General features: G+C 41.7%; 1 protein-coding gene across 1 annotated transcript; it reads left to right on the top strand.

Annotated features, from left to right (window-relative positions):
* Nucleotides 1-2,671: 2,671 nt before the first annotated feature.
* Nucleotides 2,672-3,446, top strand: LOC119878770 (olfactory receptor 6C74-like). Its single transcript, XM_038589353.1, is given in 2 exon segments — nucleotides 2,672-2,712; nucleotides 2,714-3,446. Coding segments are annotated over 2 exon segments (774 nt in total).
* The last annotated feature ends 22,034 nt before the right edge of the window (nucleotides 3,447-25,480 follow it).

Below are 25,480 nucleotides of genomic sequence, written 5' to 3'. Positions count from 1 at the left end.
GGCTGGTGGTCCTGAGTTGGCTTCTCTAGGACTGGCATCTTTACCCTGCTACTTTGATGCTCTCATTTGGGCTATTTGGAAAGGAGCAGCTACTCTGATTTCTCCCCAAAAATGTGGCTTGCTGTTATAAGCTAGTTATTCAGTCAGCCCTTTGAATATTGCACAAATGTTTCCCATCAGTTATTATAGTGAAATACTGACCATTGGAAAGGCAATAAAATCTCTGACCCAAGGAAAGAATGTTTCACACATACCTAGCAACCAGAGAGAACTCATAAGAAGTTCATTAGAAGGTAACACCATGGGTCCCCACGACTATTGCTGCAAAACTACTCTAAAGCAGATGTCATACAATTTCTTTCAAAAATCTTGGTAGAGAACAATGCAGACATCCGGGAGTCATCATCACCAGAGATAATGGGAAGATAAATAAAAGAGTTAGGCCAGTGATTATTGTTTTCAACATAGACTAATTAGCTGCCTTCAGGACACTAGCCAGGCCTTGACTTTCTTCCCCTGCTTCTTCGGCATCTAATAAGGTTTGGGAACCTACACTGTCTGCTCACTGACTGGGTCCATCTTGCTGGATGACCAAACAGTATTGTGGCAAAAACACCACAGAGGCTTCAAACTTTCATGTCAGCACCTTCTCACTATTGATGCAGTAAAACAAGGATGCTTCTCCACATGGAAAGGTGAGGATATGATAGAGGATCATAGTTCAGTAGAAGGCAACTTGGAGCATATGTGCCCATGGCATGGAGCACTGCAGTAGAAGGACCCTTGTCTCAGCCCCACCCATGGCTAAACTTATAAGAAGGTGACTGCTCCAATTAACTGGTATAGGAGATGAAAGCAAAGATGCATGTTAGGTGGGCTTCTACCCACTGGTGGGGGCAGCCAGACCTTTCTACCCACTGGTGGGTGCAGCCAGACCTTTCCTCAAAATCCTAAGTAGTCCAGGAGTCAAGGTCTAGCCCAGAACTGAGGGCAGTGGAGTGTAGTTGTTTTAGTTTGTCTGTTCCTCTCTGGAGTTTTAGTGGTCAAGGCTGCCATGGCCTGTGTTATAAGACATTCCAGGCCATAGAAACAGGGCTTCCATAGCCAGAACACTGGTAACACGGGATGCATATTCACCCCACTCTGGGACAACAGGCTGTAACACCTGCATTTCCATCTCCTCTCCCTTCCCTTCAGCCCAGAATAAGCCCTTGATTTCTTGGAAGACAACAGTTGCAAGAGGAAGAAACCCTACCTCCCCTGAGTTGACTCCTGTGTTTGCCTGGCCTCGTGGACCCTCGCGCCCTGGGGTCAACAGGAACAGAATCAGAGGCACCTTCTGGTTGTGCCACTCAGAGGGGAACAGTTTGGTTTCATGAGCAGCCCTTCAGAGGATGTGGCACAGGGCGTGTAAGTGAGAGTGACATGTTCCACACTGCTTACTTTTAATCTAGTGTTGCAGTGCTAGAACCAAATACCATCCTGAGTGAAGTTACTGATTGAGAGAACTGAAGAAAAAAGAATCTTCACTGAGCTTTGATGCAAGAGTAATCTATGAATGCCAAATGCCCTGCATAACCTCCAAAGCGGGCTAATCCTATGAACTACTATCACACCCAATTCCATTACTGGACAGCATGAGCCTTGGAGTGGGAAGGGGAGTGGTAAATCCTGGACTTACAACTTACCTCAAGTTGTGGAGCAGCCCCTAATGTCTCTGGATTCTGTCCCTTCTAAAAAAGGCTGGTGCTAAAGTAGATGCTCTCTAAGCCCCATGTCATTCCATAGGTCTGTAACTCATCAGTGAATCTAACCAAGGGTGGAAATAATGATAAATAAAGCTAATTTTAACTTAAGTTTGAGAGATCATCTACAATAGATTTGTTCCTGTTTTAAAATATTTTGTCACTGCATTTGGAAACAGCAGATACTCCAGATTCCAGCATTCTGGCTGAAGTCCCAGCTATGTCACCTAATATCTCTGGAGCTATGTAAGCCTCAGTTTCTGCTTCTGTGGAAAGGGCTCATGGTTATTGTGAAGATAAATAGAAATACTGAATATCAATGACCAGCATATAACAAGCATAAGTCCTCAATAGATGAGGATAAAGACAACTCAAACCATAGAATGTAATGCATATATTAAAAAGGATATCCAAGGGGAATATTACTGATATTATTGTTTTGTTTACTTACAAATTAATATTATTAAAAACAATAAAGTATTTTATAACTACAAAAATGTTAATTACTTTGCCTACTGATGATGCTCTAACAAGCATCATATTAATGATCATTACAATTAGACCTTGAGGAACACTTAGGAAACTTTGGCATCATGTGTCAAGTGAGTTACATGTTTTATCTTACCTAATGTTTACAATAACATGAACAGGTATTATCATCTTCATCCTACAGAGGTTGAAAGAGAAGTTCATAAAGGTAAACTATCTTTCCAAGTATGATCAGTCTCTCAGGGGTTAGAACTCAGTATTGAGCTAGTATTGAAATTAGGTTCTCTGATTCAAGAATCAACTCACTAAACCACTTTCCTATTGCAACCTTCTTGGATAGGCAAATAACTTAATCATATACTCCTCTAAAACCTTTGTCCTTGCTGATGTCATTGTTGTAGGTTAGACCAGCAGTGATGATGTGGAAAGAGATGCCCATGGAAATGGGGAATGGAACAACTGTCCAGGAATTCACCTTAGTTTCCTCACATCCAGCACCTGGGAAAGTTTCTCTTCCTGGTGCACCTGCTGACATACCTGGCATCCATTGCAGGCAATGCTGTCATAGTCACCATCATCTGTGCTAATTCCCGGCTCCAGACACCGATGTACTTTTTCCTCAGCATTTTCTCCTTCTTGGAGTGTTACTTCATAAATACTGTTATTCCTAAGTTATTGGTCATCTTTCTTTCAGGTAAGCAAACCATTTCTTTTCCTGCCTGTTTCATACAAGCCTTTGTCTTTGTATTTCTGGAAGCAGCAGGTTTCTTCCTCATAGCAGTGATGTCTCTGGATTGGTATGTGGCCATTTGCAAGCCCCTGCATTACCCGACCATCATGAACCTGAAGACTAGTTCCCTCCTGGTCACTGCCTGCTGTGCTTTGGGGTTCTCTCTAATCACTGGTCTGGTAGTAAAGGTTTCCCAGTTATCCTTCTGTGGTCCCCATGTCATCCCCCACTTTTTTTGTGACCTTGGCCCCCTGATTCATCTCTTCTGTTCTGACACCAAGTCTGTTGAAATGTTGATCTCTGTCCTTGCTTTGTTAATCCTTTTGACATCCCTTATCATAACCATCATTGACTATAGCAACATAGTAGTCACAATCCTGAAACTCCCATCAGCCAAGGAGAAAAAGAAAGCTTTCTCCACCGGCTCCTCTCACCTCATAGTCCTCTCTCGAATGTATGGAAGCTGTGTCTTTTTTTTATAATAAACTTCTTTTTTATCGGTTTTCAATTTCCCAACATACAGAATAACACCCAGTGCTCATCCCATCAAATGCCCCCCTCAGTGCAAGTCACCCATTCAACCCCAACCCCCGCCCTCCTCCCCTTCCACCCCCCCTAGTTTGCTTCCCAGAGTTAGGAGTCTTTATGTTCTGTCACCCTTTCTGATATTTCCTACCCATTTCTTCTCCCTTCCCTTCTATTCTATTTCACTATTATTTATATTCTCCAAATAAATGAGAACATATAATGTTTGTCCTTCTTCGACTGACTTATTTCACTCAGCATAATACCCTCCAGTTCCATCCACGTCGAAGCAAATGGTGGGTATTTGTAATTTCTAAAGGCTGAGTAATATTCCATTGTATACATAAACCACATCTTCTTTATCCATTCATCTTTTGATGGACACCGAGGCTCCTTCCACAGTTTGGCTATTGTGGACATTGCTGGTATAAACATCGGCATGCAGGTGTTCCTGCCTTTCACTACATCTGTATCTTTGGGGTAAATCCCCAGCAGTGCAATTGCTGGGTCATAGGGCAGGTCTATTTTTAACTCTTTGAGGAACCTCCACACAGTTTTCCAGAGTGGCTGCACCAGTTCACATTCCCAACAGTGAAGGAGGGTTCCCCTTTCTCCAATCCTCTCCAACATTTGTGGTTTCCTGTCTTGTTAATTTTCCCCATTCTCACTGGTGTGAGGTGGTATCTTATTGTGGTTTTAATTTGTATTTCCCTGATGGCAAGTGATGCAGAGCATTTTCTCATGTGCATGTTGGCCGGGTCAATGTTCTCCTCTGTGAAATTTCTGTTCATGTCTTTTGCCCATTTCATGATTGGATTGTTTGTTTCTTTGGTGTTGAGTTTAATAAGTTCTTTATAGATCTTGGAAACTAGCCCTTTATCTGATATGTCATTTGCAAATATCTTCTCCCATTCTGTAGGTTGTCTTTTAGTTTTGTTGACGGTATCTTTTGCTGTGCAAAAGATTCTTATCTTGATGAAGTCCCAATAATTCATTTTTGCTTTTATTTCTCTTGCCTTTATGGATGTATCTTGCAAGAAGTTACTGTGGCCAAGTTCAACAAGGGTGTTGCCTGTGTTCTCCTCTAGGATTTTGATGGAATCTTGTCTCACATTTAGATCTTTCATACATTTTGATTTTATCTTTGTGTATAGTCTAAGAGAATGGTCCAGAAACTGGAACATTCTTCTGCACGTAGATGTCCAATTTTCCCAGCACCATTTATTGAAGAGACTGTCTTTTTTCCAGTGGATAGTCTTTCCTGCTTTGTTGAATATTAGTTGACCATAAAGTTGAGGGTCCACTTCTGGATTCTCTATTTTGTTCCATTGATCTATGTGTCTGTTTTTGTGCCAGTACCACACTGTCTTGATGACGACAGCTTTGTAATACAACCTGAAATCTGGCATTGTGATGCCCCCAGATAAGGTTTTCTTTTTTAATATCCCTCTGGCTATTCAGAGTCTTTTCTGATTCCACACAAGTCTTAAGATGATTTGTTCCAACTTTCTGAAGAAAGTCCATGGTATTTTGATAGGGATTGCATTAAATGTGTTAATTGCCCTGGGTAACATTGACATTTTCACAATATTAATTCTTCCAATCCATGAGCATGGAATATTTTTCTATCTCTTTGTGTCTTCCTCAATTTCTTTCAGAAGTGTTCTGTAGTTTTTAGGGTATAGATCTTTTACCTCTTTGGTTAGCTTTATTCCTAGGTATCTTATGCTTCTGGGGGCAATTGTAAATGGGATTGACTCCTTAATTTCTCTTTCTTCAGTCTCATTGTTAGTGTATAGAAATGCCATTGATTTCTGGGCATTGATTTTGTATCCTGCCACACTGCCGAATTGTTGTATGAGTTCTAGAAATATTGGGGTGGAGTCTTTTGGGTTTTCTATGTAGAGTATCATGTCATCTGTAAAGAGGGAGAGTTTGACTTCTTCTTTGCCAATTTGAACACCTTTTATTTCTTTTTGTTGCCTGATTGCTGAGGCTAGGACTTCTAGTATTATGTTGAATAGCAGTGGTGAGAGTGGACATCCCTGTCTTGTTCCTGATCTTAGGGGAAAGGCTCCCAGTGTTTCCCCTATTGAGAATCATATTTGCTGTGGGCTTTTTGTAGATGGTTTTTAAGATGTTGAGAAGTGTTCCCTCTATCCTTACACTCTGAAGAGTTTTGATCAGGAATGGATGCTGTATTTTGTCAAATGCTTTCTCTGCATCTATTGAAAGGATCCTATGGTTCTTTTTTTGCTTGTTGATATGATCTATCACACTAATTGCCTTACAAGTGTTGAACCAGCCTTGCATCCTGGGGGTAAATCCCACTTGGTCATGGTGAATAATCTTTTTAATGTACTGTTGGATCCAATTGGCTAGTATCTTGTTGAAAATTTTTGCATCCATGTTCATCAGGGATATTTGTCTATAATTCTCCTTTTTGGTGGGGTCTTTGTCTGGTTTTGGAATCAAGGTGATGCTGGCCTCATAGAACGAGTTTGGAAGTATTCCATCTCTTTCTATCTTTCTGAACAGCTTTAGTAGAATAGGTATGGTTTTGCATTTTATTCTTTCACAAATCCCAGAAGCTCTGTTCATTTGTTTTAAGTCTTTTTTTCTCTTCCCTTTCCAAGTGGGGTCATTTTTACTGATCTATTTTCAATTTCATGGACAATTTTATGTCATCTCCACTTATGCTTTTGAGCTCAGTCAGTGAATGTTATATTTTAGTCACTTATTCTTTAGTACTAATAATTCCTGGCTTCTTTAAACATCATTGCAGAGTCCTATTTTCTATTCATTTTATAAGTGCTTGTAATTGCTTGTTAGGATAATTGTAAATAATTGATTTAAAATCTTTGTCAAATAATTCCAACATCTGTGTTATGTGAGAGATGATGTCTATTGATTATCTTTTCCCCTGAGGCTTGAGATTTTCCTGCTTATTCATTTGCTGAGTAATTTTGAACTGGGATAACATGTTTTCAGACTCACAGAGTTTTTTTAAAAAATCTTTTCAAAAATGCTGATTTATTTTGGCAAGAAATGGACCTGATGTGATTTAGGCCATCATTCCATTGTCTATAGGCTGCAGTTTGGGGTTTTTAAATTTAAATTTAAATTCAAATTGCAAATATGTAGTATATCGTTAGTTTCAGATGTAGTTTTCAATATTTCATCAGTTGCATATAATACCCAGTGCTCACCATATCACATGCCTTTCTTAATGCCCCTCACCCATTTATCCCATCTCCTTACTCACCTCCCCTTCAATAATCCTCATCATTGTCAGCACAATTTTCTTTTCTTTTTTTTTTTTAAAGATCTGTGTTTTTTTTTTTTTTTTTTTTATTTATGATAGTCACAGAGAGAGAGAGAGAGGCAGAGACACAGGCAGAGGGAGAAGCAGGCTCCATGCACCTGGAGCCTGATGTGGGATTCGATCCCGGGTCTCCAGGATCGCGCCCTGGGCCAAAGCCAGGCGCTAAACCGCTGCGCCACCCAGGGATCCCTGTCAGCACAATTTTCAAAACCGTTGCAAACCTATTCAGTTCTTTCCCACGTGTGCACCTCTCACTGCCAGTCTGGGTTCGCCAGAAATTTTTCTGGTAATTCAGTTTTCAAAGTCTTGAATATGCTGATGAAGATCAGATCCAGTCATGCACAGTTTGGGAATACATCTTTGAGTTATTTAACAACTTAATGGGATCTCCTTCCTCTGGTTCCCCCTCATCATCATCTCCCCAGTACACACATATACCCTGAAATGCCTCTTTGAGGTTCTGTGGCCAGAAGCATGGGGACTTAGTTACTCTTCTCTGCTCCTAACTTTTGTGACTGGACCAAGAAGCAAGAGAACCAGAGAATGAAAAATATGGTAAACTCACCACTGATTTGTTAGTACTTCAAATTCTGGTCTCTTTTCCAATTGTCCTGCTGGGATCCATAGTGCAAAATCCTCTAATGGCTGCCCCATCCATTCTATTTTATGGCTATTTTTAAGAGGGATATAAGGTAGAACATATTTCCCCACCTTACCTGGAACCATTTCCTACAGTTATTTATATGCTTCTTTATTTCTGCATATCACCTACATCCAATCTTGGACCTTTAATTTTTAAACACCTTCTGGTCTTATCTCATTTTCTTCTTCCCAAGCAAAGCCCAATACTCAGTCACTGTATTATTAAATTACTTGCATACTTTTTGTGTTGTAACTGTCATGCCTAGTCCCATTCTGAATTCAAAGGTAGTCGGTGGGGGGAGGGAGATGCCTGATAACTACTAGCCTGCATTAATTACTTAGCAAGACAATGAAAGCAAAATTTTATGATTTCCCACAGGCATGTAGGTTTCACAGAAAAATAATTTCAAGTTGAACTAAACAAGGAAAAAAGTATTCCCTGAAGAAGTAATTATCTGCTGGTTTATACCCACTGGAGTCACTTGTAGGCTAGGAAATGAATTGGTTACTTTTTATTATAAGGCCAAGTGGACTAAGAATTTCTGTATGGTAGCTCCTTACTCATGCTGTTCAGGGATGGCAAGGGTTCTATAAAGCCCTGAAGAATTCCCTCATAATGCTCTATCACAATTACCACTAATTAATTCTGAAGCCACTTATGTTCATGGTTCTCAGAGCCAGTTGACACACAAAGAAAGAAAAAAAATGAATTTCCTCTTGCCAGTCACACCTGCCTCTTTACTACCCCTACTTCCTACAAATAGTTCAATTCTAATAAGCCACTGACTTGAGCCTGCTATTCCCCCACTGCATTGATTTGCTTATACTTCACTTTGTTTCTGGATGTAAAATAGCTTATTATTTCCTCACTTTCATTTTCCTCAATGAAAATCTTCTTGAAAGAAGAAATCAAACTTAATGAAGAGAAATGGAAGTGTGGTCCCTACAGCATAGCAATATATCACCTAGTAACTTGTTATAATTGCAAATTTGTAGGCATAACTTACAACATCAGATACTCTTGGGAGAGGCCCAGGAATCCATATTCAAATAAACTCTCCAGATAACACTGATGCAGGCCAAAGTTTTGGAACTATTGCAATTACTCAAAGATGATTATAATGTTTTGTTTCATAAGATTCTATTTCTAAAGAAAAAACATTTTTATCTCAATTTCTTGAAAGTAACATATTCTGAGAAAAATGTTTATCTATAATTTGTTAGAATATCAGCTTATATGTAGAATTTATTTTTTTATTACTCATTTATGAGGGTGTGATTTACATTTAAATTAAAAGTACAGGGATGCCTGGGTGGCTCAGTGGCTGAGCATCTGCCTTTGGCTCGGGGCATGATCCTGGAGTCCTGGGATTGAGTCCTGTATTGGGCTCCCTGCATGGAGCCTGCTTCTCCTCCCTCTTCCTCTGTATCTGCCTCTTTCTGTGTGTTTCTCATGAGTAAATAAATAAAATATTTTTTTAAAAATTAAAAGCACAGTTCACAAGTTAAAGCTGATTAGTTTGACAAATGTATACATCTGTGTACTCTCCATCTTACTTAAAATATACAGCATTTCTATGACCCCAACAGTTCCCTTCTCTTTTCCCAGTTACTACCTTCCACCCTGAGTGAAAATCAGCGTACTGATTTTCATTATCAAAAAATAATTTTACCTGATTTTGAACTTCATATAAATGGAATCATAGCATATGCACTTTTGTCTAGCTTCTTTCATTCTGCATATTTTTGAGATTCCTCCATATTGTTGCACACATCAGTATTGGGTTCATTTTATTGCTAAGTAGTAATCCAATTCCATGATGACTAATGATTTTGAACACCTTTCTGTATACTTACTGGCTTCCATGTATATGCTCTGATGAAATATCGGTTAAATACATTTCCCATTTCTCTACTGAACTGAGTGCCTTATTATTATTGAACTGTGCTCTTTATATATTTTGGGTACAAGTCCTCTATCAGATATGTGTTTTGAGACAGGTTTTCTCAAAGTCTGTAGCTCATGCTTATTTTCTTAAGCACTTTTTAAAACAGGCTTACAACAACAAAGATTTATTATTTTTTGGTTCTTTGGCTTGGCAGTCTTGCTGGTTTTCCTGCTGATCTTGCCTAGGATCATTCAGAGAGCTACAGATATCTTATAGCTTACCTATAAATGGAAAGCCCAAAATGACCTTACATGACTGGAAGCTGGTAATGGCTATTGCTGCATATGCCTCTTCCTTGAGGAAGCTTCTCTCATCTTCTGGTCAGCTAGACTGGACCTCAACACAGCATGGAGGTCTCAAGATCCTAAGAGAGTAAAAGCAGGGGCTGTGATGCCTCTTCAGTTCCTAATATCAGAAAAATTGTAACATCATTTTTGCCGCATTTCATATTTTTACTCTTTTTTTTCCTTCTTTATTCCTGATATTCCAAGTTTTCTTTGGTATAGTTTCCCTTTGGTCTGATGAACTTATTTTTCAACACACATATATATTTGAGAGCATATTTACTGGCAACAAGATGTTTTCATTTTCCTTCACTGGAGAGTGTCTTGACTTTACCTTTATTCTCGAAGGATATTTTTGCTGGGCATAGAATACTAGAAAATTTGTTCTTGTTTTCAACACTTTTAAAATATTGTGCCACTTCTTTCTGGGTTCCACTGCTTCAGTTGAGAGATCTACTGTTCTTCCTTGCACATAATGCATCACACTCTCTGACTGTTTCCAATAATATTCCTTTGTCTTCAGTTTTTTGAAGTTTATTTCTCATGTGTCTTGATGTGGACTTTTTGGGAGGCTCACTCAGCTTCTTGAATCTGTAAATGTATGTTTTGCCAATTGGGGATTTTTTAAGCCATCATTTCTTTGAAAACGGTTTCAGCTCCATTTCCTTCTCTTCTACTTTTGGGACTCTGCTGATACAAATTTTAGATGTTTTGTTATTTCCCTACATATTCCTGAGATAATGTTCATTTCTCTGCAACATATTTTCTCTCTATTGTTCCTACTGGGTTATTCCTATTGTACTATCTTTCATGTGTGATATTAATTCTACTCTTTCCCCTCTCTAATGAGGTTTTATTATATCGGTCATTTTATTTTTCAGTTCTATAGTATCCATTTGATTTTTTTATATCTTCCATTTCTTAGCTGATATTTTCTATGATGAATTAGAAAGTCACTATTTGAAGTAATTGATTCAGGCATGATCATCAGGGTATCCTAAAATTAGTGGAGAAATCTTTGAGGAGATAGGTTTGTACATAGTCTCAAAGCATTGCCCCACAAAACATTTAATGATTATAGTTGGTCAGCCTCTGCTCCTCTTTATATGGTTTCATTTTAGTGATGTTTTGTAGTTTTCTATATAGAGGTCCCATTGCCTTATCAGATTTATCTGTGTATTTGATACATTTTGATGGGATTCTAAGTAAATAGTACCATTAAGATTTTTTTTTACTTCTTCTATTTTATTTATTTATTTATTTAGCTAGCATACAGAAATACAATCAACTTTTGGTAAGTTCAATATCTGGCAACTTTGGTAAAATCACCCTTGGATTTTATTTATAACAATCATATATATCATTTATGATGTTGGGAATTTTATTTATTTATTTCCATTTTATATCTTTTGCTTTTCGTAACATATTGCTGTGACTAGAACCTCCAGCAAACTTTGGATGGAAGTATAATAGCGGAGGGAGGGGCAAGATGGCGGAGGAGTAGGGTCCCCAAGTCACCTGTCCCCACCAAATTACCTAGATAACCTTCAAACCACCCTGAAAATCTACGAATTCGCCCTGAGATTTAAAGAGAGAACACCTGGAATGCTACACTGAGAAGAGTTCAGCTTCTATCAAGGTAGGAAGATCGGGAAAAACGAAATAAAGAAACAAAATGCATCCAAGGGGGAGGGGCCCGCGAGGAGCCGGGCTGAGGCCGGGGCGAGTGTCCCCAGGACAGGAGAGCCCCGTCCCGGAGAAGCAGGAGCTGCACCGACCTTCCCGGGCAGAAAGGCGCCTGCAGGGAATTGGAACAGGACCCCAGGAGGGCGGGGATGCCCTCGGGCTCCCTGGGACATTAACAGACACCTGCGCCCGGGAGAGTGCGCCGAGGTCCCTAAGGGCTGCAGCGCGCACGGCGGGACCCGGAGCAGCTCGTGGGGGCTCGGGGGCGGCTCCGCGGAGGGGGCTGCAGGGCGGGAGCGCGAATCCAACAGCGCAGGCCCCGGAGCACAGGGCGCCAGGACACAGCCCAGGATCCGGCCTTCCCTGGGACAGGCAGAGGCCACGAGGGCCCAGGACAGCGAGGACGCTGCTGCCCCGAGCTGAGCAGATCAGCGGCCCCGCCCCGGGGCCTCCAGGCCCTGCAGACCGAGAGCTCCAGAGTGCTGACTCCGGGGGGGCTGACTCCACGGCTCCAGAGCTGGCCCCGCCACTGCAGTTGTTCCTCCTGGGGCCTCACGGGGTAAACAACCCCCACTGAGCCCTGCACCAGGCAGGGGGCAGAGCAGCTCCCCCAAGTGCTAACACCTGAAAATCAGCACAACAAGCCCCTCCCCCAGAAGACCAGCTAGACGGACAAGTTCCAGGGGAAGTCAAGGGACTTAAAGTGTACAGAATCAGAAGATACTCCCCTGAGTTTTTTTTCTTTTTGATTTGTTTGCTTCCCTCACCCTTTTTTTTCTCTTTTTCTTCTCTTTTTTCTTTTTTCCTTCCTTTTTTCTTTTTCTCTTTTCTTTCCTTCTTTCTCTCCTCTCTTTTTCTCCTTTTCCCAATACAACTTGTTTTTGGCCACTCTGCACTGAGCAAATGACTAGAAGGAAAACCTCACCTCAAGAGAAAGAATCAGAAACAGTCCTCTATCCCACAGAGTTACAAAATCTGGATTACAATTCAATGTCAGAAATCCAATTCAGAAGCACTATTATAAAGCTACTGGTGGCTCTAGAATAAAGCATAAAGGACTCAAGAGACTTCATGACTTCAGAATTTAGATCCAATCAGACAGAAATTAAAAATCAATTGAATGAGATGCAATCCAAACTAGAAGTCCTAACGACGAGGGTTAATGCAGTGGAAGAACGAGTGAGTGACATAGAAGACAAGTTGATGGCAAGAGGGAAACTGAGGAAAGAAGATACAATTAAAAGACCATGAATATAGATTAAGGGAAATAAACGACAGCCTGAGGAAGAAAAACCGACATTTAATTGGGGTCCCGAGGGCGCCGAACGGGCCAGAGGGCGAGAATATGTATTTGAACAAATCATAGCTGAAAACTTTCCTAATCTGGGAAGGGAAACAGGCATTCAGAACCAGGTAATAGAGAGAACCCCACCTACAATCAATAAAAACCGTTCAACACCTCGACATTTAATAGTTAAGCTTGCAAATTTCAAAGATAAAGAGAAGATCCTTAAAGCAGCAAGAGACAAGAAATCCCTGACGTTTATGGGGAGGAGTATTAGGGTAACAGCAGACCTCTCCACAGAAACCAGGCAGGCCCAAAAGGGCTGGCAGGATATATTCAGGGTCCTAAATGAGAAAAACATGCAACTGAGAATACTTTATCTAGCAAGGCTCTCATTCAGAATGGAAGGAGAGATAAAGAGCTTCCAAGACAGGCAGGAACTGAAAGAATAGGTGACCTCCAAACCAGCTCTGCAAGAAAAATTCCCCTTTAGGAGAAGTCCAGTGGAACAATGCACAAAAGCAAGGACTGAATAGATATCATGATGACACTAAACTCATATCTGTCAATAGTAACTCTGAAAGTGAACGGGCTTAATGACCCCATCAAAAGGCGCAGGATTTCAGACTGGATAAAAAAGCAGGACCCATCTATTTGCTGTCTACAAGAGACTCATTTTAGACATAAGGACACCTACCACCTGAAAATAAAAGGTTGGAGAACCATTTGCCATTCAAATGGTCCTCAAAGGAAAGCAGGGGTAGCCATCCTTATATCAGAGAAATTAAAATTTACCCCAAAGACTGTAGTGAGAGATGAAGAGGGACACTATCTCATACTTAAAGGATCTATCCAACAAGAGGACTTAACAATCCTCAATATATATGCTCCAAATGTGGGAGCTCCCAAATATTTAAACCAATTAATAACCAAAGTGAAGAAATACTTAGATAATAATACACTTATACTTGGTGACTTCAATCTAGCTCTTTCTAACCTCCATAGGTCTTCTAAGCACACCATCTCCAAAGAAATGAGAGCTTTAAATGATACACTGGACCAGATGGATTTCACAGATATCTACAGAACTTTACATCCAAACTCAACTGAATACACATTCTTCTCAAGTGCACATGGAACTTTCTCCAGAATAGACCACATATTGGGTCACAAATTGGGTCTGAACTAATACCAAAGATTGGGATCAATCCCTGCATATTCTCAGACCATAATGCCTTGAAATTAGAACTAAATCACAACAAGAAGTTTGGAAAGACCTCAAACACTGGAGATTAAGGACCATCCTGCTAAAAGATGAAAGGGTCAACCAGGAAATTAAGGAAGAATTAAAAAGATTCATGGAAACTAATGAGAATGAAGATACAACCATTCAAAATCTTTGGGATGCAGCAAAAGCAGTCCTGAGGGGGAAACGCATCGCAATACAAGCATCCATTCAAAAACTGGAAAAAACTCAAATACAAAAGCTAACCTTACATATAAAGGAGCTAGAGAAAAAACAGCAAATAGATCCTACACCCAGCAGAAGAAGAGAGTTCATTAAGATTCGAGCAGAACTCAAAGAAATCGAGACCAGAAGAACTGTGGAACAGATCAACAAAACCAGGAGTTGGTTCTTTGAAAGAATTAATACGATAGATAAACCATTAGCCAGCCTTATTAAAAGAAGCGAGAGAAGACTCAAATTAATAAAATCATGAATGAGAAGGGAGAGATCACCATCAACACCAAGGAAATACAAACGATTTTAAAAACATATTATGAACAGCTATACACCAATAAATTAGGCAATCTAGAAGAAATGGACGCATTCCTGCAAAGCCACAAACTACCGAACTGGAACAGGAGGAAATAGAAAACCTGAACAGGCCAATAACCAGGGAGGAAATTGAAGCAGTCATCAAAAACCTCCCAAGACACAAAAGTCCAGGGCCAAATGGCTTCCCTGGGTAATTCTATCAAACGTTTAAAGAAGAAACCATACCTATTCTACTAAAGCTGTTTTGAAAGATAGAAAGAGATGGAGTACTTCCAAATTCGTTCTATGAGGCCAGCATCACCTTAAATACAAAACCAGACAAAGACCCCACCAAAAAGGAGAATTACAGACCAATATCCCTGATAAACATGGATGCAAAAATTATCAACAAGATACTGGCCAATAGGATCCAACAGTACATTAAGAAGATTATTCACCATGACCAAGTGGGATTTATCCCTGGGACACAAGGCTGGTTCAACACCCTTAAAACAATCAATGTGATTCATCATATCAGCAAGAGAAAAACCAAGAACCATATGATCCTCTCAATAGATGCAGAGAAAGCATTTGACAAAATACAGCATCCATTTCTGATCAAAACTCTTCCGAGTGTAGGGATAGAGGGAACATTCCTCAACATCTTAAAAGCCATCTATGAAAAGCCCACAGCAAATATCATTCTCAATGGGGAAAAACTGGGAGCCTTTCCCCTAAGATCAGGAACAAGACAGGGATGTCCACTCTCACCACTGCTATTCAACATAGTACTGGAAGTCCTAGCCTCAGCAATCAGACAACAAAAAGACATTAAAGGCATTCAAATTGGCAAAGAAGAAGTCAAACTCTCCCTCTTCGCCGATGACATGATACTCTACATAGAAAACCCAAAAGGCTCCACCCCAAGATTGCTAGAATTCATACAGCAATTTGGTAGCGTGGCAGGATACAAAATCAATGCCCAGAAATCAGTGCCATTTCTATACACTAACAATGAGACTGAAGAAAGAGAAATTAAGGAGTCAATCCCATTTACAATTGCACACAAAAGCATAAGATACCTAGGAATAAACCTAACCAAAGATGTAAAGGATCTATACCCTAAAAACTATAGAACACTTCTGAAAGAAATTGAGGAAGACACAAAGAGATAGAAAAATATTCCATGCTCATGGATTGGCAGAATTAATATTGTGAAAATGTCAATGTTACCCAGGGCAATATACACGTTTAATGCAATCCCTATCAAAATACCATGGACTTTCTTCAGAGAGTTAGAACAAATTATTTTAAGATTTGTGTGGAATCAGAAAAGACCCCGAATAGCCAGGGGAATTTTAAAAAAAGAAAACCATAGCTGGGGGCATCACAATGCCAAATTTCTGGTTGTATTACAAAGCTGTGGTCATCAAGACAGTGTGGTACTGGCACAAAAACAGACACATAGATCAGTGGAACAGAATAGAGAACCCAGAAGTGGACCCTGAACTTTATGGTCAACTAATATTCGATAAAGGAGGAAAGACTATCCATTGGAAGAAAGACAGTCTCTTCAATAAATGGTGCTGGGAAAATTGGACATCCACATGCAGAGAATGAAACTAGACCACTCTCTTTCACCATACACAAAGATAAACTCAAAATGGATGAAAGATCTAAATGTGAGACAAGATTCCATCAGAAGCCTAGAGGAGAACACAGGCAACACCCTTTTTGAACTCGGCCACAGTAACTTCTTGCAAGATACATCCACGAAGGCAAAAGAAACAAAAGCAAAAATGAACTATTGGGACTTCATCAAGATAAGAAGCTTTTGCACAGCAAAGGATACAGTCAACAAAACCAAAAAACAATCTACAGAATGGGAGAAGATATTTGCAAATGACATATCAGATAAAGGGCTAGTTTCCAAGATCTATAAAGAACTTCTTAAACTCAACAGCAAAGAAACAAACAATCCAATCATAAAATGGGCAAAAGACATGAACAGAAATCTCACAGAGGAAGACATAGACACGGCCAACATGCACATGAGAAAATGCTCTGCATCACTTGCCATCAGGGAAATGCACATCAAAACCACAATGAGATACCACCTCACACCAGTGAGAATGGGGCAAATTAACGAAGCTGGAAACCACAAATGTTGGAGAGGATTGGAGAAAGGGGAACCCTCCTGCACTGTTGGTGGGAATGTGAACTGGTGCAGCCACTCTGGAAAACTGTGTGGAGGTTCCTCAAAGAGTTAAAAATAGACCTGCCCTACGACCCAGCAATTGCACTGTTGGGGATTTACCCCAAAGATACAGATGCAATGAAACGCAGGGACACCTGCACCCCAATGTTTATAGCAGCAATGTCCACAATAGCCAAACTGTGGAAGGAGCCTCGGTGTCCATCGAAAGATGAATGGATAAAGAAGATGCGGTCTATATATACAATGGAATATTACTCAACTATTAGAAATGACAAATACCCACCATTTGCTTCAACGTGGATGGAACTGGAGGGTATTATGCTGAGTGAAGTAAGTCAGTCGGAGAAGGACAAACATTATAGGTTCTCATTCATTTGGGGAATATAAATAATAGTGAAACGGAATATAAGGGAAGGGAGAAGAAATGTGTGGGAAATATCAGAAAGGGAGACAGAACGTAAAGACTGCTAACTCTGGGAAACGAACTAGGGGTGGTGGAAGGGGAGGAGGGCGGGGGGTGGGGGTGAATGGGTGACGGGCACTGGGGGTTATTCTGTATGTTGGTAAATTGAACACCAATAAAAAATAAATTAAAAAAATAGAAATGGAAGGAAAACTTCCAAACTCATTCTATGAGGCCACAATTACCTAGTTATAGTGGCATGCTTCATGAATACTGTTGACCCACTTGAAATGCCTTCCATTTTCAGTATCCAAATGGATATTCTTTTCTGCTTTGTCAAAGATTTGTTAACCAAAGAGTTGTGGGTCCATTTCTAGGTTCTCCATTCTGTTCCATTGATCTGCATGTCTGTTTCTGTGCCAGTACAACACTGTCTTGATTATTACAGCTCTGTAATAGAGCTTGAAGTCTGAAACTGTGATGCCACCAGCTTTGATTTTTCTTTGTTTTTATTGGAGTTCAATTTGGCAACATATAACATAATACCCAGTGCTCATCCCACCAAGTACTTCCCTCAGCGCCCAGCACCCAGTCACCCCAAACCCCTACCCAACTCACCTTCCACTACCCCTTGTTCATTTCCCAGAGTTAGGTGTCTCTCATGTTTTGTCACCGTCACTGATATTTTCACTCATTTTCTTTCCTTTCCCTTTATTCCCCTTCATTAATTTTTATATTCCCCAAATGAATGAGATCATATAATGTTTGTCCTCCTCCAATTGACTTACTTCACTCAGCATAATACCCTCCAGTTCCATCCACGTCAAAGCAAATGGTGGGTATTTGTGTTTCTAGTGGCTGAGTAATATTCCATTGTATACATAGACCACATCTTCTTTATCCATTCATCTTTCGATGACCACCAAGGCTCCTTCCAAACTTTGGCTATTGTGGTCATTATGGCTATAAACATTGGGATACAGGTGTCCTGCCATTTCACTGCCTCTATAACTTTGGGGTAAATCTCCAGCAGTGAAATTGCTAGGTAGTAGGGTAGCTCTATTTTTAACTCTTTGAGGAACCTCCACACAGTTTTCCAGATTGTCACCACCCGTTCACATTCCCAACAAGAGTGCGAGAGGGTTCCACTTTCTCCACATCCTCTCCAACATTTGTTGTTTCCTGCCTTGTTAATTTTTCCCATTCTCAATGGTGTGAGGTGGTATCTCATTGTCGGTTTGGTTTGTATTTCCCTGATGGCCAGTGATGCGTGGAGCATTTTCTCATGTGCTTGTTGGCAATGTCTATGTCTTCCTCTGTGAGATTTCTGTTCATGTCTTTTGCCCATTTCATGATTGGAGTGTTTGTTTCTTTGCTGTTGAGTTGAATATGTTCTTTATAATTCTTGGATACCAGCCCTTTATCTGGTAGGTCATTTGCAAATATCTTCCTCTATCCTGTGGTTGTCTTTCAGATTGGTTGACTGTTTCTTTGGCTGTGCAGAAGCTTCTTATCTTAATTAAGTCCCAAGTTCATTTTTGCTTTTGTTTCTCTTGCATTCATGGATGCATTTTGCAAGAACTTGCTGTGGCCAAGTTCAAAAAGGTTGTTTCCTGTGTTCTCCTCTAGGATTTTGATGGAGTCTTGTCTCACATTTAGATCTGTCATCCACTTTGAGTTTATCTTTGTGTATGGTCTAAGAGAATGGTCTAGTTTCATTCTTCTGCATGTGGATGTCCAATTTTCCCAGCACTATTTATTGAAGAGACTGTCTTTCTTCCAGTGGGTAGTCTTTCCTGCTTTGTCGAATATTAGTTGACCATAGAGTTGAGGGCTCATTTCTGGGTTCTCTATTCTGTTCCTTGATCAATGTGTCTGTTTTTGTGCCAGTACCACAGAGGATCACAGCTTTGAAGTACAACTTGAAATATGGCATTGTGATGCCTCTGGTTCTGGTTTTCTTTTTCAATATCCCCCTGGCTATTTGGGGTCTTTTCTGATTCCACACAAGTCTTAAGATTATTTGTTCCAACTCTCTAAAGAAAGTCCATGGTATTTTGATAGAGATTGCATTAAATGTGTGAATTGCCCTGGGTAACATTGACATTTTCACAATATTAATTCTGCCAATCCATGAGCATGGAATATTTTTCCATCTCTTTCTGTCTTCCTCAATATCTTTCAGAAGTGTTCTGTAGGTTTTAGGGTATAACCTACCTCTTTGGTTAGGTTTATTTCTAGGTATTTTATGCTTTTGGGTGCAATTGTAAACAGGAATGACTCCCTAATTTCTCTTTCTTCAGTCTCATTGTTAGTGTATAGAAATGCCACTGATTTCTGGGCATTGATTTTTTTTATCCTGCCACACTGCCAAATTGCTGTTTGAGTTCTAGAAATCTTGGGGTGGAGTCTTTTGGGTTTTCTATGTACAGTATCATGTCATCTGCAAAGAGGGAGAGTTTGACTTCTTCTTTGCCAATTTGAATGCCTTTTATCTCTGTTTGTTGTCTGATTGCTGAGGCTAAGACTTCCAATACTATGTTGAATAGCAGTGGTGAGAGTGGACATCCCTGTCTTGTTCCTGATCTTAAGGGAAAGGCTCCTAGCGTTTCCCCATTGAGAATGATATTTGCTGTAGGCTCTTTGTAGATGGATTTTAAGATGTCGAGGAATGTTCCCTCTATCCCTACACTCTGAAGAGTTTTGATCAGGAATGGATGCTGTATTTTGTCAAATGCTTTCTCTGCATCTATTGAGAGGATCATATGGTTCTTGGTTTTTCTCTTGCTGATATGATGAATCACATTGATTGTTTTACGAGTGTTGAACCAGCCTTGCAACCCCGGGGATAAATCCCACTTTGTCATGGTGAATAATCTTCTTAATGTACTGTTGGATCCTATTGGCTAGTATCTTGTTGAGAATTTTTGCATCCATGTTCATCAGGGATATTGGTCTGTCATTCTTTTTTTGGTGGGGTTTTGCCTGGTTTTGGAATTAAGGTGATGCTGACCTCATAGAACAAGTTTGGAAGTACTCCATCTCTTTCTTTTTTCTGAACAGCTTTAGTAGAATAGTATTGTTTCTTCTTTAAACGTTTGGTAGAATTCCCCTGGAAAACCATCTGGGCCTGGACTTATGTGTCTTGGGAGGTTTTTGATGACTGCTTCAATTTCCTCCCTGGTTATTGGCTTGTTCAGGTTTTCTAATTCTTCCAGTTCTAGTTTTGGTAGTTTGAGGTTTTCTTCTAGATAGCCTAATTTATTGGCGTATAGCTGTTCATAATATGTTTTTTAAATCGTTTGTATTTCCTTGGTGTTGGTGGTGATCTCTCCTTTCTCATTCATGATTTTATTAATTTGCGTCTTCTCTCTTTCTAAGAACAAACTCCTGGTTTTGTTGGTGTTCCACAGTTCTTCTGGTATCTATTTCATGTGTTCTGATCAATTCTTTATTAATTCTCTTCTTCTCCTGGGTGAAGGTTATATTTGCTGTTCCTTCTCCAGATCCTTTAGGTACAAGTTTAGCTTCTGTATTTGAGTTCTTTCCAGTTTTTGGATGGATGCTTGTATTGCGATGTATTTCCCCCTCAGGACTACTTTTGCTATATCCCAAATATTTTGAAAGGTTGTATTTTCATTTTCATTAGTTTCCATGAATCTTTTTAATTCCTCTCTAATTTCCTGGTTGACCCTCTCATTTTTAGCAGGATGATCTTAACCTCCACTTGTTTGAAATCCTTCCAAATTTCTTCTTGTGGTTTAGTTCTAGTTTCAAAGCATTATGGTCTGAAAATATGCAGGGGATTATCCCAATCTTTTGGTATTGGTTAAGACCTGAGATATGACCCAGTATGTGGTCTATTCTGGAGAAAGTTCCATGTGCACTTGAGAATAATGTGTATTCAGTTGCATTGGGATGTAAAGTTCTGTAAATTTCTGTGAAATCTATCTGGTCCAGTGTATCATTTAAAGCTCTTGTTTCTTTGGAGATGTTTTGCTTAGAATATCCATCAATTGTAGAAAGCACCATGTTCGAGTCTCCAAGTATAAGTGTATTATTATCTAAGTATGTTTACTTTGGTTATTAATTGACTGATACACTCCGCAGCTCCCACATTCGGGGTATAAATATTCATGATTGTTAAGCCCTATTGTTGGATAGATCCTTTAAGTATGATATAATGTCCCTCTTCATCTCTTACTACAGTCTTTGAGATAAACTTTAATTTCTCTGCTATGAGGATTGGTACCCCTGGTATCTTTTGAATACCATTTTAATGGAAAATGGTTCTCCAACCTTTTATTTTCAGGCTGTAGGTGTCCTTACATTTAAAATGAGTCTCTCGTAGACAGCAAATAGATGGATCTTCCTTTTTTTCTCCAGTCTGAAACCCTGTGCCTTTTGATGGGATACTAAAGCCCATTCACGTTCAGAGTTACTATTAAGAGATGTGAATTTAGTGTCATCATGATACCTATTCAGTCCCTGTTTTTGTGGATTGTTTCCTTGGATGTCCTCTTTCTTTTACAGAGTCCCCCTTAATATTTCTTGTAAAGCTGGTTTGGTGGTCACATATTCTTTCAGTTTCTGCCTATCTTGGAGGCTGTTTATCTCTCCTATTCTGAATGAGAGCCTTGGTAGATAAAGTATTCTTGGCTTTATGTGCTTCTCTTTTAGGTCCTCGACTAAATCCTGCCAGCCCTTTCTGGCCTGCCAGGTCTCTGTGGAGAGGTCTGCTGTTAACCTAATACTTCTCCCCATAAAGGTTAGGGATCTCTTGTCTCTTCCTGCTTGTCTCTTCTCTTTATCTTTGGAATTTGTAAATTTCACTATTAAATGTCGTGGTGTTAAAAAATAAATAAATAAATGTCGGGGTGTTGAACGGTTTTTATTGATTTTAGGGGGGATCTCTCTATCTCCTGGATCTGAATGCCTGTTTGCCTTCCCACATTAGGGAAGGTCTCAGCTATGATTTGTTCAAATACACTTTCTGGACTTCTGTCCCTTTCGGTGCCCTCTGGAACCCCAATTAAATGTAGATTTTTCCTTCTGAGGCTGTTATTTATTTCTCTTAACCTTTCCTCATGATCTTTTGTTTTTCTCTTTTTTCCTCAGCTTTATTCCTTGCCATCAACTTGTCTTCTATGCCACTCGCTCATTCTTCTACCTCATTAACCCTGTCATTAGGACCTCCAGTTTGGATTGCATCTCATTTAATTTTTTTTCTGGCCTGATTAGACCTAAATTCTGCAGTCATGAAGTCTCTTGAATCCTTTATGCTTTTTTCCAGAGCCACCAGTAGCTTTATAATTGTGCTTCTGAATTGGCTTTCTGACATTTAATTGTAATGCAAATTCTGTAAATCTGTGGGAGACAGTACTGATTCTGATTCTTTCTTTTTTGGGGAGTTCTTCTTTCTAGTCATTTTACTCAGTGCAGAGTGGCTAAAAACAAGCTGTACAGGAAAAAGGAGAAAAAGAGAAATAATGGGAGAGGGAAGCAAACAAAAAACAAAACAAACAAACAAAAAAACAAGGAGGGATATCCTCTGATTCTATATACTGTAAGTCTTTAGACTTCCCCTGGAACTCTCCGGCGCTGCTTGGTCAGGAACTTGCTCTTCCCTTGTCCTTCCAGCTGGTCTTCTGGGGGAGGGGCCTGTTGTGCTGATGTGTGTGCACCTGGGGGAGCTGCCCCGCCCCCTGCCTGGTGCAGGGTTTAGTGGGAGCCATTTTTCCTGTGAGGCCCCTGCTCCCTGCCAGCCCTGCTCAGTCCCAGTTACAAGGTGACCCCAGGAGGAACAACAACCTTGGAGGCGGCCAGCTCTCCAGCTCTGGAATCTGCTCCAGCAGTAACCACCACAGTCTCCCAGTCCGTAGGGGCCTGGATGCTCTGGGGGCGGGGGCACTGATCTGCACAGCTCGGGGCCGCCTGGTGGCAGGAGCGTCCTTGCTGTCTTGTGTCCTCCTGGCCTCCGCCTGTCCCAGGGGGGCCCGGGATCCTGGGCTGTGTCCCGGGCGCCCTGGCTCCAGGGCCTTCGCTGCAGGAATCGCGCTCCCGGGACCACGCAGCCCCCTCCGCGCGGAGCCCTGCCAGAGAGGCAGCCTGAGCTGCTCCCGGGGCCCCGCCTGGCAGGCGCTTCAGCCCTTTAGGGCGTGTGGCCGCTCTCCCCCGGGCACATGTCCTCTGTTAGTGATCCCAGGAACCGGGGGGCATCACTGCCCCTCCTGGGATCCTGCCCAAGTTCCCTGCCAGGGGGAGGAGCAAGATGGCGGAGGAGTAGGGTCTCCAAATCACCTGTCTCCACCAAACTACCTAGAAAACCTTCAAATTATCCTGAAAATCTATGAATTCGGCCTGAGATTTAAAGAGAGACCAGCTGGAATGCTACAGTGAGAAGAGTTCGCGCTTATATCAAGGTAGGAAGACGGGGAAAAAGAAATAAAGAAACAAAGGCCTCCAAGGGGGAGGGGCCCCGCGAGGAGCCGGGCTGAGGCCGGGGCGAGTGTCCCCAGGACAGGAGAGCCCCGTCCCGGAGGAGCAGGAGCTGCACCGACCTTCCCGGGCGGAAAGGGGCTCGCGGGGAGTTGGAGCAGGACCCAGGAGGGCGGGGATGCCCTCGGGCTCCCGGGGACAGTAACAGCAACTGTGCGCCCAGGAGAGTGCGCCGAGCTCCCCAAGGGCTGCAGCGCGCACGGCGGGACCCGGCGGGACCCGGAGCAGCTGAAGGGGCTCGGGCGGCAGCTCCGCGGAGGGGGCTGCGCGGCCCCGGGAGCAGCTCGGAGGGGCTCGGGCAGAGGAAGAGGCTCCCTGCAGAGGGGGCTGCGCGGTTCCAGGAGCAGCTCGGAGGGGCTCGGGGGCGGCTCCGCGGAGGGGGCTGCGCGGCCCGGGAGCGCGAATCCAACAGCGCAGGCTACGGAGCACAGGGCGCCGGGACACAGCCCAGGATCCGGCCTCCCCCGGGACAGGCAGAGGCCGGGAGGGCCCAGGACAGCGAGGACGCTCCTGCCCCAGCTGAGCAGAGCAGCGGCCCCGCCCCGGAGCCTCCAGGCCCTGCAGACGGAGTTCCTGCCGGAGCTGAATCCAGGTTTCCAGAGCTGCCCCGCCACTGGGGCTGTTCCTCCTGCGGCCTCACGGGGTAAACAACCCCCACTGAGCCCTGCACCAGGCAGGGGCACAGCAGCTCCCCCAACTGCTAACACCTGAAAATCAGCACAACAGGCCCCTCCCCCAGAAGACCAGCTGACGGACAAGTTCCAGGGGAAGTCAAGGGACTTAAAGTACACAGAAGCAGAAGATACTCCCCTGTGGTTCTTTTTTTGTTTGTTTGTTTTTGTTTTTGTTTTGTTTTGCTTTTTGATTTGTTTCCTTCCCCCACCCCCTTTTTTTCTCCTTTCTTTTTCTTTCTCTTTTTCTTCTTTTTTTTTTTTCTCGTTTTTTTTCTTTTCTTCCCTTTTTTTTTCTCTTTCTCTTTTCTTTCCTTCTTTCTCTCCTCTCTTTTTCTCTTTTTCCCAATACAATTTGCTTTTGGCCACTCTGCACTGAGCAAAATGACTAGAAGGAAAACCTCACCTCAAAAGAAAGAATCAGAAACAGTCCTCTCTCCCACAGAGTTACAAAATCTGGATTACAATTCAATGTCAGAAAGCCAATTCAGAAGCACTATTATACAGCTACTGGTGGCTCTAGAAAAAAGTATAAAGGACTCAAGAGACTTCATGACTGCAGAATTTAGAGCTAATCAGGCAGAAATTAAAAATCAATTGAATGAGATGCAATCCAAACTAGAAGTCCTAACGACGAGGGTTAACGAGGTGGAAGAACGAGTGAGTGACATAGAAGACAAGTTGATAGCAAAGAGGGAAACTGAGGAAAAAAGAGACAAACAATTAAAAGACCATGAAGATAGATTAAGGGAAATAAACGACAGCCTGAGGAAGAAAAACCTACGTTTAATTGGGGTTCCCGAGGGCGCCGAAAGGGACAGAGGGCCAGAATATGTATTTGAACAAATTCTAGCTGAAAACTTTCCTAATCTGGGAAGGGAAACAGGCATTCAGATCCAGGAAATAGAGAGATCCCCCCCCAAAATCAATAAAAACCGTTCAACACCTCGACATTTAATTGTGAAGCTTGCAAATTCCAAAGATAAAGAGAAGATCCTTAAAGCAGCAAGAGACAAGTTCCCTGCCAGCGCCTTTGGTCCGGGAAGACTGGTAAAGCTCCTGCTTCTCCGGGGCTGGGCTTTCCTGTCCTGGGGGCACTCACCACCCCCCACCCGCTGGCCTTAGCCCGGCTCCTCGCAGGGGCACCTCCCCCTTGGATGCTTTTTTATTTCTTTATTTTTTTCCATCCTCTTACCTTGATAGAAGCGCAAACTCTTCTCACTGTGGCATTCCAGCTGCTCTCTCTTAAAATCTCAGGCCAAATTCGTTGC

Source organism: Canis lupus, unplaced genomic scaffold (assembly GCF_011100685.1).
Source record: "Canis lupus familiaris isolate Mischka breed German Shepherd unplaced genomic scaffold, alternate assembly UU_Cfam_GSD_1.0 chrUn_S1893H2092, whole genome shotgun sequence".
Classification (NCBI taxonomy): Eukaryota; Metazoa; Chordata; class Mammalia; order Carnivora; family Canidae; genus Canis; species Canis lupus.
Note: the sequence above shows the minus strand (reverse complement) of the source record. Positions and strands in the feature narration are given on the sequence as shown.